The 17,058-nt window shown below is 43.7% G+C and overlaps 1 protein-coding gene across 1 annotated transcript in view; it reads right to left on the bottom strand.

Annotated features, from left to right (window-relative positions):
* Positions 1 to 803: 803 nt before the first annotated feature.
* Positions 804 to 17,058, bottom strand: part of LOC142312574 (uncharacterized) — a 103,260-nt gene continuing 87,005 nt past the window's right edge. Inside the window, exons 22-27 of the mRNA XM_075351565.1 lie at positions 9,390 to 9,500; positions 9,120 to 9,299; positions 8,914 to 9,037; positions 8,766 to 8,830; positions 4,704 to 4,815; positions 804 to 1,927 (exon numbers count right to left, since the gene is read on the bottom strand). Of these exons, the coding sequence (XP_075207680.1) occupies positions 924 to 1,927; positions 4,704 to 4,815; positions 8,766 to 8,830; positions 8,914 to 9,037; positions 9,120 to 9,299; positions 9,390 to 9,500 (1,596 nt within the window). The 3' untranslated portion in view covers positions 804 to 923. The remainder of the gene's footprint in view (positions 1,928 to 4,703; positions 4,816 to 8,765; positions 8,831 to 8,913; positions 9,038 to 9,119; positions 9,300 to 9,389; positions 9,501 to 17,058) is intronic.

Below are 17,058 nucleotides of genomic sequence, written 5' to 3'. Positions count from 1 at the left end.
GCTCCTGCGCCACCCGGATGCACTCTTTGTCCTTGTCGCTGGTCGGCGTAAACAGTCGCAAGCTTCCAAATCCACCCTTGCTCGGGGGATCGAGGAACCAATTCTTGAAACCTACAGTTCTACTGGGCTTCTGGTTCTCTCAAGGCCGAAGGCCCATTCTACCAGAGCCGTGGGTGCATCCTGGACATTACGGCACCAGGCTACGGCTCAGCAGGTGTGTCAGGCACCTACCTGATTGGGTCTGCATACTTTTACCAAGCATTTTCAGGTGCATACCTACGCTTCGGCAGACGCCAGCCTAGGTAGATAAGTCCTTCAGGCGGCAATTGCCCACCTGTAGGAAAGGGCTGTTTGACGGCCCTATCACGAGGTATTCTTTTACCCACCCAGGGACTGCTTTTGGACGTCCCAATTGTCTGGGTCTCCCAATTAGGAGCGAAAAAGAAGAAGGGAATTTTGTTTACTTACCGTAAATTCCTTTTCTTCTAGCTCCAATTGGGAGACCCAGCACCCGCCCTGTTTTCTCGGGGTTTTTCTGTTTTTTCGGGTACACATGTTGTTCATGTGGTATGGTTCAGTTCTCCGATGTTTCCTCGGATTGAATTGGTCTTTAAACCAGTTATTGGCTTTCCTCCTTCTTGCTTTGGCACTAAAACTGGTGAGCCAGTGATCCCACTGGGGGTGTATAGCCAGAAGGGGAGGGGCCTTACACTTTTAAGTGTAATACTTTGTGTGGCCTCCAGAGGCAATAGCTATACACCCAATTGTCTGGGTCTCCCAATTGGAGCTAGAAGAAAAGGAATTTACGGTAAGTAAACAAAATTCCCTTCTTTTGTTTCCTTTCTCTTGTACGTTCAGCTTTATTGTGACTATTTTATTTATCTTGTCTGATTTTTCAATAAAAAAGTGAAAAAAGAAAACTGCTACTTCCCTACGTGAATTTTTTGATGTTTAAGAAGAATTGATTTCCGAGTAAAAGATTTCCCACATTCAGAACATAAAAATGGCCTCTCCCCTGAGTGACTTCTCTGATGCGTTGTAAGATGTGATTTCTGGTTAAAATATTTCCCACATTCTGAACATGAAAATGGCTTCTCTCCTGTGTGACTTCTCATATGTATAATAAAATGTGCTTTTTGGTTAAAATATTTTCCACATTGGGAACATGAATAGGGCTTCTCCTCTTTGTGACTTCTCTCGTGTTTAATAAGATTTGATTGATCAGTAAAACATTTTCCACATTCTGAGCATGAAAATGGCTTCTCCCCAGTGTGAGTTCTCTGATGTATAAGAAGATCCGATTTTTGGATAAAGCATTTCCTACATTCTAGACATGAATATGGCTTCTCCCCTTTGTGACTTCTCTGATGTTTAGCAAGATTTGATTGATCTGTAAAACATTTCCCACATTCTGAACATGAATATGGCTTCTCCCCTGTGTGAATTCTCTGATGTAAAACAAGATTTGTTTTGTGGTTAAAACATTTCCCACATTCTGAACATACAAATGGCTTCTCTCCTGTGTGACTTTTCTCATGTTTATCGAGATGCGATTTCTGGATAAAACATTTCCCGCATTCTGAACATGAGTATGGCTTCTCCCCTGTGTGAATTCTCTCATGTATAACAAGATAGGATTTATGGCGAAAACATTTTCCACATTCCGAACATACAAACGGCTTTTCTCCTTTCTGAGATCTCTGTTGATCCACACTTCCTATGTGAATTTTATTGTTCTGAACAGTCTGTGATATATGAGAAGATAATACCTTCTCAAAAGGCTTAGATTGTAGATCAGCCCTGTGAAGGGCTGAGACTTTATCTGGAAAAATACCATGTTGTTCATGTGAATATTGGGTGATGTCATAATCCTCTTCTTTAAAATTTGTAGACATCAGATGTTTTTTCGAGATCCTAGTTAAGTCATCTGTAAAGAGCAAAATTTGTTACTATTTTTATAAAGTGGGTTTTTATTGTGGCCAGCCTAGGACACACCTGTGCAAAAATCATGCTGTCTAATCAGCATCTTGATATGCCACACTTGTGAGGTGGATGGATTATATCTGCAGAGGAGAAGTGCTCACTAACACAGATTTACACAAATTTGTGAACAATATTTGAAAGAAAAAGTCCTTTCGTGGACACTGAAAAAAACTCTTAGATCTTTGAGTTCAGCTCATGAAAAATGGGAACAAAAACAAAATGTTGCATTTATACTTTTGGTCAAAAGTTTGGACATATCTGTTCATACAATTGTTTTCCATGCTCATATTGAACTGTGGCACTGTGCACTTTGTAAAATCAGATTGAAGGCAGCAAAGCTACAAGTGAACACATATGGAAACAATGAGTAGGGAAACATGTGAGAAACAAACTTTAGATTTTTCAAAGTGACACCTTTTACCTTGATGACAACATCATACCCCGTTGACATTCTCTCCAGAAGCTTCATCAGGTCGTCACCTGGAATGGCTTTAAACAGTCTTGGAGGAGTTCCTAGAGTTGCTTAGAACTTCTTAGCGGCTCTGCCTTCATTCTGTGTCCAGCTCATGACAAACCATCTCTACTGAGTTGAGGCTGGATTATTGAGAACATTATGGCATCCAATGCAGCACTCGATTCCTATCCTTCTTGGTCACATCACCCTTACATAGCTTGCATGTGTGTTGGGGTATTGTCCTGTTGCAGATGGGTAGGTGTTCATTGCAGAATGCTGTGGTAGCCATGCTGGTCAAGGGTGCCATGAATTTGTAATAATCACCAACAGCATCATCAGCAAAACATCCCCACACCATCACACCTCCCCCTCCATACCTCATTGTGGAGACCACAAATGTAAAAACTATCTGCTCATCTTTTCTTTGTCTTATACAGATATCTTAGTTATGACAAAAAAAATCTCAAATTTTGACTCATTGGACTATAGTACAGATTTTCACTGTTCTAATAATCAGTCCTTGTGTTTCTCTGCCCTAACAAGTCTACTCGTATTGTTTGCAGTCCTCAATACCTATTTGTTTACAGCAATTTGACCATTAGTACTTCTTCTCGCAGTCCCCTCTGGTTAAGTTGATGTTGATATGTGTCTGCTACTTGTCTGTGTATCATTTATTAGGGCTGATATCTAAGGTGCAGTCAATTTGTGTTATCTGAGGCTAGTAATTGTGATGAACTTATCCTCTGCAGCAGAGGTAATTCTCAGTTTTTCTTTCCTCGAGTGCTACTCATGTGAGTAAGTTTCACCATAGATTGTGGCGTGTGATGGTTTTCATAATTGCCCTTAAGAATACATTCAAGGCATTAGCAATTTTCCAGACTGACTAACCTTCATGTCCTAAAGTAATGAAGGACTGTAGTTCCTCTTAATTGAGTGGTTCTTGCTATATTCTAGCTTAGATACGGAATGGAGCTCAGCACTGTATAGAGCTGTGTATCAATACTGTCTCTGAAAAACACATCTGATGGTCGCAAACACTTTCTGACACGTATGACTACTTGATGTGGCATACCTGTTCATTTTAACCATTCCATGTGACAGATTCATCAATCTGAAGATGAAAAGAGACTGCCAAAGGGGTATAAAGTAGTCAAAGTAAAAGGGGGTACTATAAGGAATCTAAGGTGTAACACATATTCTGGTTTGTTTCACACGTTTCCTTATACTTAGTTTCCACCTGTTTTTCTAATTGATTTTGCTGCCTTCAGTCTGAATCTATAATTCGCACATTTAAATATGAACAAAGAAAATCATTGCTTCTTTTTTAAAGTTACTTACTGATTTTTCTTGTATATTATTTACCAAGAAATCCTCATTTTCAACAGTACTGGTATTCTTACTCGACACATTAGTAAATATACCATATTTTTTGGATTATAAAATGCACTCTTCCTCCCAAAAATTTGGAAGGAAAATGAGGGGTGTATCTTATAAGCCAAATGTAGCTTACCGGGAGGTGGTGGAGAAGGGTCACAGGAGGCAAGGGCAATGCTGCGGGCTGTGCACTGTGCTGCGGGCAGTGATAGTGTTCGCTACAGACAGTGAGGGTCCATCCTAAAAATGTTGGCTGTGCGAGCTTCAAATAATGCCGCCCGGAGTCAAGCACATGCGCACATTGAGCTCTCGGCTTAAGATCTCATCTGTGCATGCGCCGCATCTGACCCACTGATCTCCCAGTAGTGGACACAAGGAATATGGCGTTCGGAGGAGGTGCATGCGCAGATGAGATCTTGGGTCGTCATTGAGCCGACAGCTCAATCTATGCATGCGTCGACTACAGGCGCCATTTCTTTGAAGACCGCACTGCCAACAGTTTCTGGATGTTCCTGCCTCACAGAGCCCGCAGCGAGCATCCGAGACACCTACCCTGGTACACCACCGCCCCTGCCTCTTGTGACACCGCTCTACCACCGCTAACACTCCTCCCCCAGGAAGACACCACTGCATTATAAGACAGAATCCCCCCCCTTTTTTTACCTTTTTTTTCTCTACATTTGGGGTGTGTCCTATAATCTGGTGCGTCCATTATTGCTGCGAATTTAGATGCATTTTTATCACGATTGACTGATTGACCTCAAGCAAATTGTAAAATTCTAGCTTTAAACATTCGAAACTCTAGTGCTAGATACATTTAAAAAATGTTCCAGAATTGTTGCAGCCAGTGAAAGTGCAGTATAAGTGCCTGTAATCTGCATTTGGCACTCACCGGAGCCGTTATCTGTAGGAATCTCCTCTGCGCGCTGCTCATCATCCCAGACATCCATCTCCTCTACTTTTATTATTAGGTCTGGAGCATTATTATAGTTCAGATCTTCATCCTGATCAAAATATGTAGAAATCAAAACAAAATTGGAGATTTTTTTGGTTATTTTTTTTTTTTAATCACCACAGTTCTGGTAACACCAGTACTCTGTAATTGCTTTATTTTTTTTAAATTTTTTTTTTCTCCTGGCCACTAATTTTATCATGAAGATTACAAGACTATGGGCCCAATTTACTGTTGCATTTGCACCTTTTTTGTCATGTTTTTCATTTACACACTATTCTTTTAATTTTCACCTTTTTTAAAGTCTATTTTACATGTTTGGCAGTTTGTTTTTTTTAATGTTCACCATGGTTTTTAGGGTCTGAGCTTTCCAGATGTTCTTGATTTATCAGTTGCTACTTTTCAAAAACTCACATATTTTCGTTCAAAAGTACACCACTCCTCTCTTGGAGTGTTTTTATGTATGTCCGAACACAGCAGCCATCCACAAATTTTTCGACATTTTATCAGAATATGTGACTTTTTGCACAAATAAAAGACAAAAATATTGAGCTTTTCTAATTTTGCGCAAAATTCATGAATCACAAACGCCGATTTTCTCGACAGTCTTGATGATGGTGTGTCTGAGTGGTGTACACCTCTTCACCGTGCCAGACATCTTACTCTAGTCCCTGACTGGAGTAAAGGCCACTTTACACGCTGCGATATCGGTATCGATATCGCTAGCGTGGGTACCCGCCCCCTTCGGTTGTGCGACACGGGCAAATCGCTGCCCGTGGCGCACAACATCGCCCGGACCCGTCACACTACTTACCTGCCTAGCCCTTTCTAAGGGGGCGGTTAGTTTGGCGTCACAGTGACGTCACTAAGCGGCCGCCCAATCAAAGCGGAGGGGCGAAGATGAGCGGGACGCAACATCCCGCCCACCTCCTTCCTTCCGCATTGCGGGCGGCGACAGATAAGGTGAGATTCCTCGTTCCTGCGGTGTCACACGTAGCGATGTGTGCTGCCGCAGGAACGAGGAACAACATCGTACACGCTGCAGCAGCAATATTTGAGAAGGGACCCCCATGTCACCGATGAGCGATTTTGAACGTTTTTGCGACGATTCAAAATCGCTCATAGGTGTCGCTACAGCGGCCGGATGTGCGTCACCAATTCCGTGACCCCAACGACATCGCATTAGCGATGTCGTAGCGTGTAAAGCGGCCTTAAGAATTCTGGTGTAAAGAATGTCACAGCTTGTCATGGTTTACACGAGCTGTGGTGTCACATCCCCGCTGCGCCCCCTGTCTTGCCCTGCTCCACCCATTTTGACAGAGCTGGGAAAAACTTGCAAAAATTTACCAAACCTTTTCAAAGCTGGTAAGGCCATGTGTTTTTATATGTTTTATTTTTATCTTACTTTTTATGTATTGTGAATCCCTCTCAATGACAGATGTGACAACAGATAGTTTCAGCGTTGGGTGTATTACCTATGGTGGTTTGGGGAATAAACCATTGTAGTTCATGGCAATAGTGGTGAAATTATATTCTTCTCACGATTCCTCTTTGCAGAGCATCTTGCAGACTTGAAGATGCTCTGCTGTGTTTTCATGGATTACAGACCTGGCAGTGACACAATTCCTCTGCGCAGAGCATCTTGCCTTTGGAGATACTCTGCTGCGCTTTCCTGAGTTACTGAGCTAGCAGTTTGATTGACAGCACTGGATTCCATGTTGGTGCTCATTACTCAGATGTTCCACCTTCCTGGTAATTGCTCAGGCTTCTTTAATGAGCATGCTCGCCCAGAACCTTGCCAGTTGTATTCTCTGGTTCTGCAGTTGTGCTGTTGGCTTGTGTCTCTGCTAGTGTTCTGATCTTTGTTTTCTTACCCCAGACTGTTATTTGTCTCCAATCTGCCCACTCCCTGTTCCTGTCGTGACCTCCTGCCTATTGACCTCGGACCGTTACCTGACCACGTTTTTGCTTGCTCCCTGAACTTATTAGGTGCTCCTGGATTTCTGATCCTTGGATATTGACCTGACTACGCCCCTGCTTACTCCTTGTGTTCATACGTGTCCTCCCATTACTAAACCCCGGCTTTCCTGACTACTCTTCTGTCCATACTTCCCATAAGCAGTGGTTGGCATCACAATTCTGTTGTTAAATAGTCGTGATTGCAAGAATCAAGACTGAACTTTCAACAAGACCTTCATACATCATAAGCAGTAGCGTAGCTACCGGGGGGGCAGAGGGTGCAGCCGCCCTGGGCCCCATACTCCAGGGAGGGGCCCACAGGGGGGCCCGCCGAGCCCACCCGGAGTAGCGCTACCGGTAAGTATATCGGCATGCACAGCGCGCCGACATAGTTAACCTCTGCGGCAGTACTGAGGAAACACGATCTACCTACACTGCTGCTGATGACAGCACACACTCAGGACATCAGAGTCACAGTGTAGTGACGTCAACGCAAAGCGCCGGGACTCTGATGTCTTGTGCGCGTGATGTCCTGCCCGCGCGCTCAAGACATGCTGGAGCAGGTGAGTATATAATTTATTTTTTTAATGCAGAACAGGGGATATATATACCTAGGCTGGGGGCCCATATATACTAGCATGGGGTCCAGGCTGGGAGCCCATATATACAAGCTGCAGGCCCATATATACCAGGTCAGGGCAGGCTAGAGGCCCATATATACCAGGATGGGAGCTCATATATACCAGCATGGGGCCCAGGGTGGGGGCACATATATACCAGCATGGGGCCTAGGGTGGGGACCCATATATACTAGCATGGGTCCCATGCTGGAAGTTCATATACACCAGAATGAGGCCCATTTTGGGGGCCCATATACACCAGGCTGGAGGTCCATATACACAAAACTGGTGGTCCATATGCACCAGGCTTGGGGCCCATGTACACCTGGATGGGGACATACTATACAGTATATACCAGGATGGGGGACATTACTGCATAATGAAGGGGGTGTAACACATGTCTTTATAGTATTCAGAAAGCTGCAAGGGCCCGTACATATGACATAAACATGTCAATGTTGTATCGGGGTCCATCAGACTCTAGTTATGCCACTGGTGTGGGGGGGAGACTTCTACAGTGTGGGGGTATAATGTAGGAGTCATTATACAGTGTGGGAGCTAATAGGGGCCCTTTCTACAGTATGGGAGCTAATGTTTGGGCTGTCATATACTGTGGGGACTACTTTGGGGGCCCTCATACAGTGTGGGAGCTACTATTGAAGCCAATATACAATGTGGGGGCTACTGCGGGGACAATTAATTAGTGTGTCGGCTACTGTGATGGCCATTATACAGTGTGTGGACCATTGTTTTGGGGGAACTGTAGGCCCATCATACTGTGTATAGGGAGCTATGAGTACTTCATACTGTGTATAGGGGAGGTGTAGAGGCATTATACTGTGTATAGAAGGAGCTATGGGAACATCATACTGTGGGGGCACAGTAGGGGTATTAGTATGTGGGGGGCACAGTGGTGGCATTGCTATATAGGGCAGTAAGAGGAGCACGATTACTGTACCACACAGCAGGTGCAGTAATAGGGACATATGCAACAGCAGCGGCTCAGTATTGGGGTGAGGGCAGGATGAGGAGTTTGTGCTTGTTGGGATTAGTGTCTTTGTTGTAATCTCTGTCGACGAATTGTGGCTGGAAGACGTTGTCATGTCAGTCTGGGCCAGGTAGAAAAGATGGAAAAGGTGAACAATTCCATGCGAAAAAACGTCAGCTGTAAGTCACCATCTAGAACAGCACTGTGATCTCTTGTACGTGCTGCAGCACCGATATCTACCACTATATAGTCACCATATAGCGGTAATATCAGTGTCATCTGCTGAGGTTCCACTATACGCACGATTAGTCTGTCCACCATAGTTATCATGGTTACCTGGTTAGGGGCCCACTCAGATGTTTCGCCCCCATGAGCTGAACCTTTAGCTACACCACTGATCATAGGGAAAGTTTCATGAACTCTGTCTCCATCTACCTGATTATCTAGAGGAAGAAGAGGACGGGGACATCTTTCCGGTGTTGTCCTCTCACTGGATAGAACTGTGGGAAACACATACAGGAACTGAATTCATTCTTTACATACAGATAATTATAGGCCATGAATATTTAGTCCTGTCTATTACCTGGGGATGTGCGGGGCGGATTCTCGTCCATCATGACGTCCTTGTACTGATCCTTGTGCCCTTCTAGATACTCCCACTCCTCCATGGAGAAATAGACGGTGACATCCTGACACCTTATAGGAACCTGACACATACAATGATACCGTCATCCCCCGATCCCTTCATAGCGTTACTGTATAATGTCCCAGCATTCCCAGCAGTGTCACCTCTCCAGTCAGCAGCTCAATCATCTTGTAGGTGAGTTCTAGGATCTTCTGCTCATTGATTTCTTCATGTATCAGAGGGTGCGGTGGAGACCCCATGATTGGGTTCAGGGTTCCTCCTCGTCCTTTAGACAAATGGGCCTGACAGCGCTCACTAGAGGTGTTCTTCACTATCGAATAATCCTTAATATGGAGACACCGTAATAGAAATAATTAGACATGTTGTTACCATAGATGAGAATAATTTGAGAAATTCTGATGATGACACATCACCTCTCCAGTAATTCGGAAGACGATCTCTAGGGTGAGGTGTAATAGCCTTTCTGCCATTTTGTCACGGGCCTTATCCATTCTCGATGGGTCAGCCAATAAAATAATTTCATGTAGAAAATATCAGCAGAGCTGTATGGAAAGAAGACGAACACATTATAGCAAAGCCAGGTAGGACTGGGTTAATTCCTAGCACTGCAGGTCTTAATTAGGAGCACCTAGCTAGCTATGTGTAGAAAGCCAGGCTAGGTGTTCACTGGAAGGTCAGCTGGGGAGCTGAGCAGTCTGGAGTTAGAAAGGTAAAAAGGTTGGTTAGTGGTGGACTGAAGACCAGTGCCTGAGCGGTCTTGGAGCTGATGAGTAACCAGTGAATGTAGAGCACACTGGGCTTGGTGTGGACCTTGATCTGCTAGCTGAAAGAAACTTTTCCATTATTCCTCCTGCAGTGAGAACTGGACATTTAGCCCACATATGGCTGTACATGGACTGTTTATTTTGTTCCTTTATTGTCACATCCCCACCGGAGTCCACTCCTGTGACTTCTGCTTCGGTCACCAGGCGACACTGTTCCTGCTGTGGATAGTGCTACTATCTTACTAGCCTTTGTACAGCATGACACCACCACTGACTAAAGGAGCTTCCATGACATCATAGCCATGTGACCAATCTGTTGTGAATGTTGTACAGATATTGGGTTACAGACTGGTGACATGGCTATGACGTCATGGAAGGTCCTGTTAACTTCTGGGGTATTCACTGCACTGCTTGTCACTTGGCAGTCTTCGGCTGTTTTCGGCCATATTCGCGGTGACTTCAGGGTTCACCTGAGTCCATGAGGATGGACTCAATTGAAATTGGGCTGTCACTGTACAAGTCTCTCATTGGCATCACCCGGCACAGCGTACAATCTCCTCACAGGAAGGAGCGGGTCGGCAGCATGTATTTCGGTGCAGCTGACCCGCTTCCATCAGGAGAGCATCAGGCCATGCCGGGTGATGCCGATGCGAGACTTGCACAAGTCATACGCAAGTGGAATCATACATTCAGTGTCAGCCTGCTTCTCACTCTGTATAGATGCTTGTCTGTGCAGAGTGATGAAGCTCAGCTGACATTGCACTCTCTGCTTCTCACTCTGCATAATTCTTGTCTGTACAGAATGATGAAGCAGAGCTGACATTACTCTCTCTGTATAGACGCTTTTCTATACAGAGTGATGAAGAAGAGCTGACATTGATTTTCCTGTGGACTACGTAGGACTAAGGAATTTTTTATAATAAAGATGGAGTCTAAATGTTTTTTTTGTTTTATTTCTAATAAAAAAACATTTTCTATGTGTTGTGTTTTGTTTTTTTTTACTGTTTACTAGAAATTCATGGTGGCCATGTCTAATTTGGTGTCACGTTATGAATTTCGGGCTTAGTACCAGCTGAGAATACAAAGCTGGTATTAACCCCTTTATTACCCAGCATGCCACCGCCATTAGGGCCGCTGGATGAGCCGGGTAAAGCGCCTGGAAATGGAAAGAAACAATGCGCCATTTCTAGGGACGGCTGCGGTCTGCGGTTTTTAGCGTGGGGGCCCAGAATGCTTAGGCATTAACACGCTGAGAATCCCAGCCCCCAGCTGCCTGGTTTTACCTGACTAGCGATCAAAATATGGTGGGAGCCCACGCTTTTTTATTTATTTATTTTTTTAAATAATTAAAAAATTAATGGGCTTCCTGTATTTTGATTGCCAGCCAAGGTAAATCCAGGCAGATGGGGGTGGCAGCCCATAGCCGTACGCTTTATCTGCGCTAAGAATGAAAAATACTACAGAGTGCTACGTCATTTTTTTAAATTATTTATTTTTACACTATTATGTGTGTATAGATGCTAGAATGTATGGGCTGTTTTCAGGTTACTCCAACAGCCAATCACAGACGCCCACTCTGTGACAACGTCTGTGATTGTCTGTCATTTTAACAGTAAAATAAAACACCAACACTGAGAAAAAAATATTTTATTATAAATAAAACAGAAGACATTTAGGACTCCACCTTTATTACCCAAAATAAACCCCTTCAATGTAGTCCAAAGGCGGGTGAGCATCTTCAGCTCTGCCACATCTGTGGAGGAGAGAAACACATGTCTGCTCACACAGACTCAGCTGAGAGCAGTCAGAGACTTCACCCGAGTGCATAGCTGATGCCGGTCAGCTGTGCCCCCGTGTAATGTCCACTGCACTGACACTACGGGACCTTTCATGATGTCATAGCCATGTGACCAGTCTGGTGTGAATGTTGTTGTTACCTCGTTGATTACAAGACCTTCCATGACGTCATAGCCATGTGACCAGTCTGTAACCAACGAAATAATACAACATTCACACCTGACTGGTCATGGCTATGACGTCTTGGAAGGTCCTTTAGTCAGTGGTGGTTACCGGGGGGCACAACAATGATCGGACCCAAAAGCAGAAGCGGACAAGAGACAGAGTCTGCAGGACGCGTCATGGGACCTGTAAGTATAATGAGAAGGTTTATTAACTATATTCTTTATTTTACAGCCCCATCCCATAACTGTAAAGTCCAAGTTCAGTGATCGAATGCAAGTTTGCGTTATCTCAGAACCCGAACTTTACAAAACATTCGGGCGAGTCTCCTGAACACGAACATCGGGGGTTCACCCATCACTAGTAGCGATCTCCGGGGCCCTGTATAGGGGGTTAAAGGGTTTCGGGGTTCTTGGGATCCTGCTTAGTGAGCGGCTTTCCTCTAACCTGTCCGTAACAGCCATTCTGAGACTGTGGTTCCAGACAGGCGTCACATTTATGCCAGAGAAAGGCTGTTATTTTCTGTTCTGGTGGACGTATAATAAACCTTTGATTATGTGCCTGTGTGAATCCTATCAGCTGTTTTAAAGCAAGTGAATCCCTACAAAGTGCAAAATTATATAAACCCTTAAAATACTACAAATAATTAAGATTTAGGGTGCGACCCTACTTTCAGCCAGGATCGGACAGTCAAATGTTACCACATTTTTTACATCACTTTTCTTTCTTGTGTTGTGTTTTTTGTTTTTACACAGCTACAGGTATTATACATTGTACAGAGCCAGAACAGCACAGCTCCATATACCATGTAATGGCCATTCTCAGGACCTGGAGTTCAGATGACATTCCCTTTAATAGAAGCTGATCAGTGCGGCTGTCACTGCCCTACCTATCTGATACTGATCATCTATTCTAAGAGCAGGCATTTAAAGGGAACCAAACATCAGGATTTTCATGTATAAGGTGTGTGGCGCCCCAGGACCTGGTCGCCACAACAGCATTGCCCTTCCAAAGGGTTAATGCTGAGCCTGGAGGTAATGGGGAGGTCCATTGGCCAGCAAGTTTAACATCCACCGCAGTTCTCCCTCTGGCCAGCAGGGGGAGCTCTGAACCTGGAATTCCAGGGAGCCTTCCTCAAGTCTGACCTGAGGGAGGAAGTAGAGTCAGTCTGTAGAGAGGAGTGACAGTGAGCAGACGCAGAGTGTGCTGTCCTGTGGATCTGGGGCCTAGAGCTAGAGTAGCTTGGCCCAGGGAAGCAGGAGTAGCAGAGAGGCAGCGAAGAGACTCGGACATCGGAGTCTGTGGCCACCAGGGCTTAAAACACTCCCTGGTAGCCGAATCCGAAGGGCAGGAGAGCTGCAAGCACCTGGCCCATAAACAGCCCGAAGGTACAGCTGCAGCATCAGGGCCCGGTGTGGACTCCAGCAGAGAAGCACCAGAGAGGGCCTGCGCAGCCTACTATAGAGGGAAAGGGACGTACCAACAGTCCCAGCAGCAAAGAGGGCCATTGCTGGATTCAGAGAAGCAGGGTCCTATCATAACAAAGAAAAGCACAGGAGTAGGCCTCATACTCAGCTGGCCAGAAAGATCACCCCAAGTACTTCCAGGCCGACCGGATCCCCATCACCACCTGTAACGGTCTCCCAGGACTGGACTGTTCCCAAAGTAAAAGAGGAGAAGGTAAAGAGACTGTTGTTTGTGCCTGGTTCTTTCATTGCCTGTCGGCCCTGCACCGTGTTAGCCACACAACATCATAGACTTTCACAAGCACTAACAGAGTTCCCGGGGTTCCGCTCCACCTGTGGGGAGCAGTACCACCATTGCTGCCATAACATCACCCCGGAGGCCTCACACAGCAGCGGCGGCTTAATAGCCGCAGACCACAGGTGGCGTCACGAACACAAACTTTAATTCAAGCCACATATTCTACTGACACCCACCAGGGCCACGGAGCCGGGCCCAGCCACCACTGACTACCACCGGACTAGTCCGGCCCGGCACCGGGTGTCCCACAGCCCTGGGGTGGGCGAGTCAGGTGCAGCCAGGCACAACAGGACTGCAGAACAGCTGATGGGTGGACGCGATTACCTCCTCCTCCTCCATCATCATTATCCTCCTCCTTCTCCGCTTTTTCCTGTGGCTTCCCGGTGTCCAAGGCGGCTGCTGTGCTGGCACAGTGTCGTAGCTGCAGGTAATCGCATCCTCCCATCAGCTGTTGTGACCACGCGCGCTCCCGCGGTCACAACGGGATATGAAGAAGCGAAGGCGCATGCGCCGCCCTCTCCTACAAAATACTAAGTACTGCAGGCTTCAGAAATATGGCACTGGAGATAAGCGCTATGCGCAGGTGCCAACTCCCGCGCCATGTTTCTGAAGAGAGAAATTTGCAAACAACCAGAGAGAGGGAGGAACAGGCGGGGGGCGGGGATACAAGTGCATAACACGCCCGGACATTATGAGAGAGGTGCACACGTCAATCAAAAAGTGCACGAATTTTCAAACTTTATAAAGTTGGATTTCGCTGCCTAAACACCAGAGCTGCCCCCTGATGGTATGTACAGCCCGTGCCTGATAGTGCCAGTACTGCACTGGCTGCAGCTTATACACGAAAATCCTGATGTTTGGTTCCCTTTAATAACAGAATCCTGGACCTCTATATCCAGATAATAAAGACGAGTGAATCTTTTGACGTTCAAATTTACAGCCTATCCTCCGAGACCCAATCATTATATTATAGCATGAAAAACATAAAAATACATACTTATACTATATATGTACAATACATATACTATATACACACAGTATACTGTACACACAATATATTATATATACACACACACACACAATACATATACTGTATATACACAATACATATACTGTACATACATAATACATATACACACACACACACATTACATACATACTTATACTATATATGCACAATACATATACTGCATACACACAATATATTATATATACACACACACACACACACAATACATATACTGTATATACACAATACATATACTGTACATACATAATACATATACACACACACACAATACATACTTATACTATATATGCACAATACATATACTGTACATACATAATACATATACACACACACATTACATACATACTTATACTATATATGCACAATACATATACTGCATACACACAATATATTATATATATACACACACACAATACATATACTGTATATACACAATACATATACTGTACATACATATACACACACAATACATATACTGTACACACGTATGATATATACTGTATATACACACACACAACACATTGTACATACCCAATACATTTACTATAATACACATGTCCACAATACATACACTGTACACACAATACATATACAGTATATATACAGTACATATACTATATATGGTACACACACACAATACATATACTGTATACAAATATACTATATATACACACAAATACATATACTGTATACACACAGTACATATACTGTACTTTGTATATACACAATACATTTACTATAATATACATATGTCCACACGTAATACATATACTGTACACACAATACATAAACAGTACATATACTATATATACACACACACACATTACATATACTGTATACACAATATACTATATATACACAATACATATACTGTACATTCTATATACATAATACATTTACTATAATACACATTTCCACACGTAATACATATACTGTACACACAACACATATACTGTATATATACAGTACATAAATACTATATATACACACACTACTGACGAAGGCTAGCGCCGAAACGTGCGTAGGCGGGACCTGGCGTCATTTCAGCGGTGAGTGTAAATGTTGTCCGGTGATATACCTCTCTTCATATATTAGTTCCTTGAGGGACACTACCCACCATGGGGTGCACAATCTAGTTTATCCCTGGTACTGGGCTCCCTTGAGGCTATATTGAGTTGATTGTTTATACATTTAACCGGACATTAGGATTTTCCTCACTGCTCATGCACGCCACCTTTTGGACTGTTATGTAATTACACCCCTGTCCTGGTTTTACTTTGTTTCAATAAAGACTTATTCTTTTATCTGAATTTCTCTGATTCTTGTGTGTGAATTGGTTCTATAATCATTCGAGTCAGTTTTATATCCATTTACTGTAATCATGGGGTGGTGGTACTATTTTGTACTTTGATGGACCATAAAATTTTCCCTGTTTGATTACCCTTTGCTGGTTGTAAATTTGTACAATACATATACTGTACATTCTATATACATAATACATTTACTATAATACACATTTCCACACGTAATACATATACTGTACACACAACACATATACTGTATATATACAGTACATAAATACTATATATACACACACTACATATACTTTATACACAATATACTATACATACTGTACACACAATACATATACTGTATACACACACACTATACATATACTGTACATTGTATATACTCAATACATTTACTATAATACTCAATACATATATACTGCACCATGTCCACATACAGTACATATACGTCACACACAATACATACACATAATACATATACATTATACTCACAAAGTTATTTCCCTCTAATTGCAGAAATTAAAAAAAAAAAAACAAAAGGAAAAAAAATCTTAATAATTAGAGTCCAGAGCAGGCTGCTTGTTGAGGGTTAATGGTCTCTGCACCCAGTAACGGTGAATCTCTACTTACCGCTGCCGCCTGCAGAACCGAGCACTATGGCTGCTCTGTGCTTACAGGACCTGCGCTGATGTCACACATGAATGGGAGGAGTCAGGAGATCACATGACCAGTTGCTCAGTGTATATAAGTGGTGATCTGCATTCGATGAGCTGCAGCTCGTTTCGGGTCATGATGCATTCACAGTATGTCTGTAGTGGACGGATCACGGTGACACGACATGGTTCAAAGCAAAGTGAGGCGTCAGACAAGGGGCATCCTGTCACCATTTTTCTTCAGTTTATACGCAGAAGCTATTTTCAGGAAGACTTCACTTGCCGAAAAAGAAGAAGGAATCAAAATTGCTGGACAATCATCAATAATAAAAGTAATAAAAATTATTTATGTATAAAGCTCTAATATATTCCGCAGCGCTTTACAATTCAGAGGTTCATATACAACAATCTTAAAGGGAACCTGTCAGCAGATTTGGGTCCTATAAGCTGCGGCCACCACCAGTGAGCTCTTATATACAGCATTCTAACATGCTGTATATAAGAGCCCAGGACGCTGTATAAAAAGTAAAAAACACTTTATAACTCACCTAAGGGGCGGGGCGGTGCGGTGCAGACCAGTCAGATGGGTGTCTCTGCTCTCC

The sequence above is a fragment of the Anomaloglossus baeobatrachus genome, chromosome 5 (genome assembly GCF_048569485.1).
Source record: "Anomaloglossus baeobatrachus isolate aAnoBae1 chromosome 5, aAnoBae1.hap1, whole genome shotgun sequence".
NCBI lineage: Eukaryota > Metazoa > Chordata > Amphibia > Anura > Aromobatidae > Anomaloglossus > Anomaloglossus baeobatrachus.
This window is presented reverse-complemented; position numbering and strand designations above follow the sequence as displayed.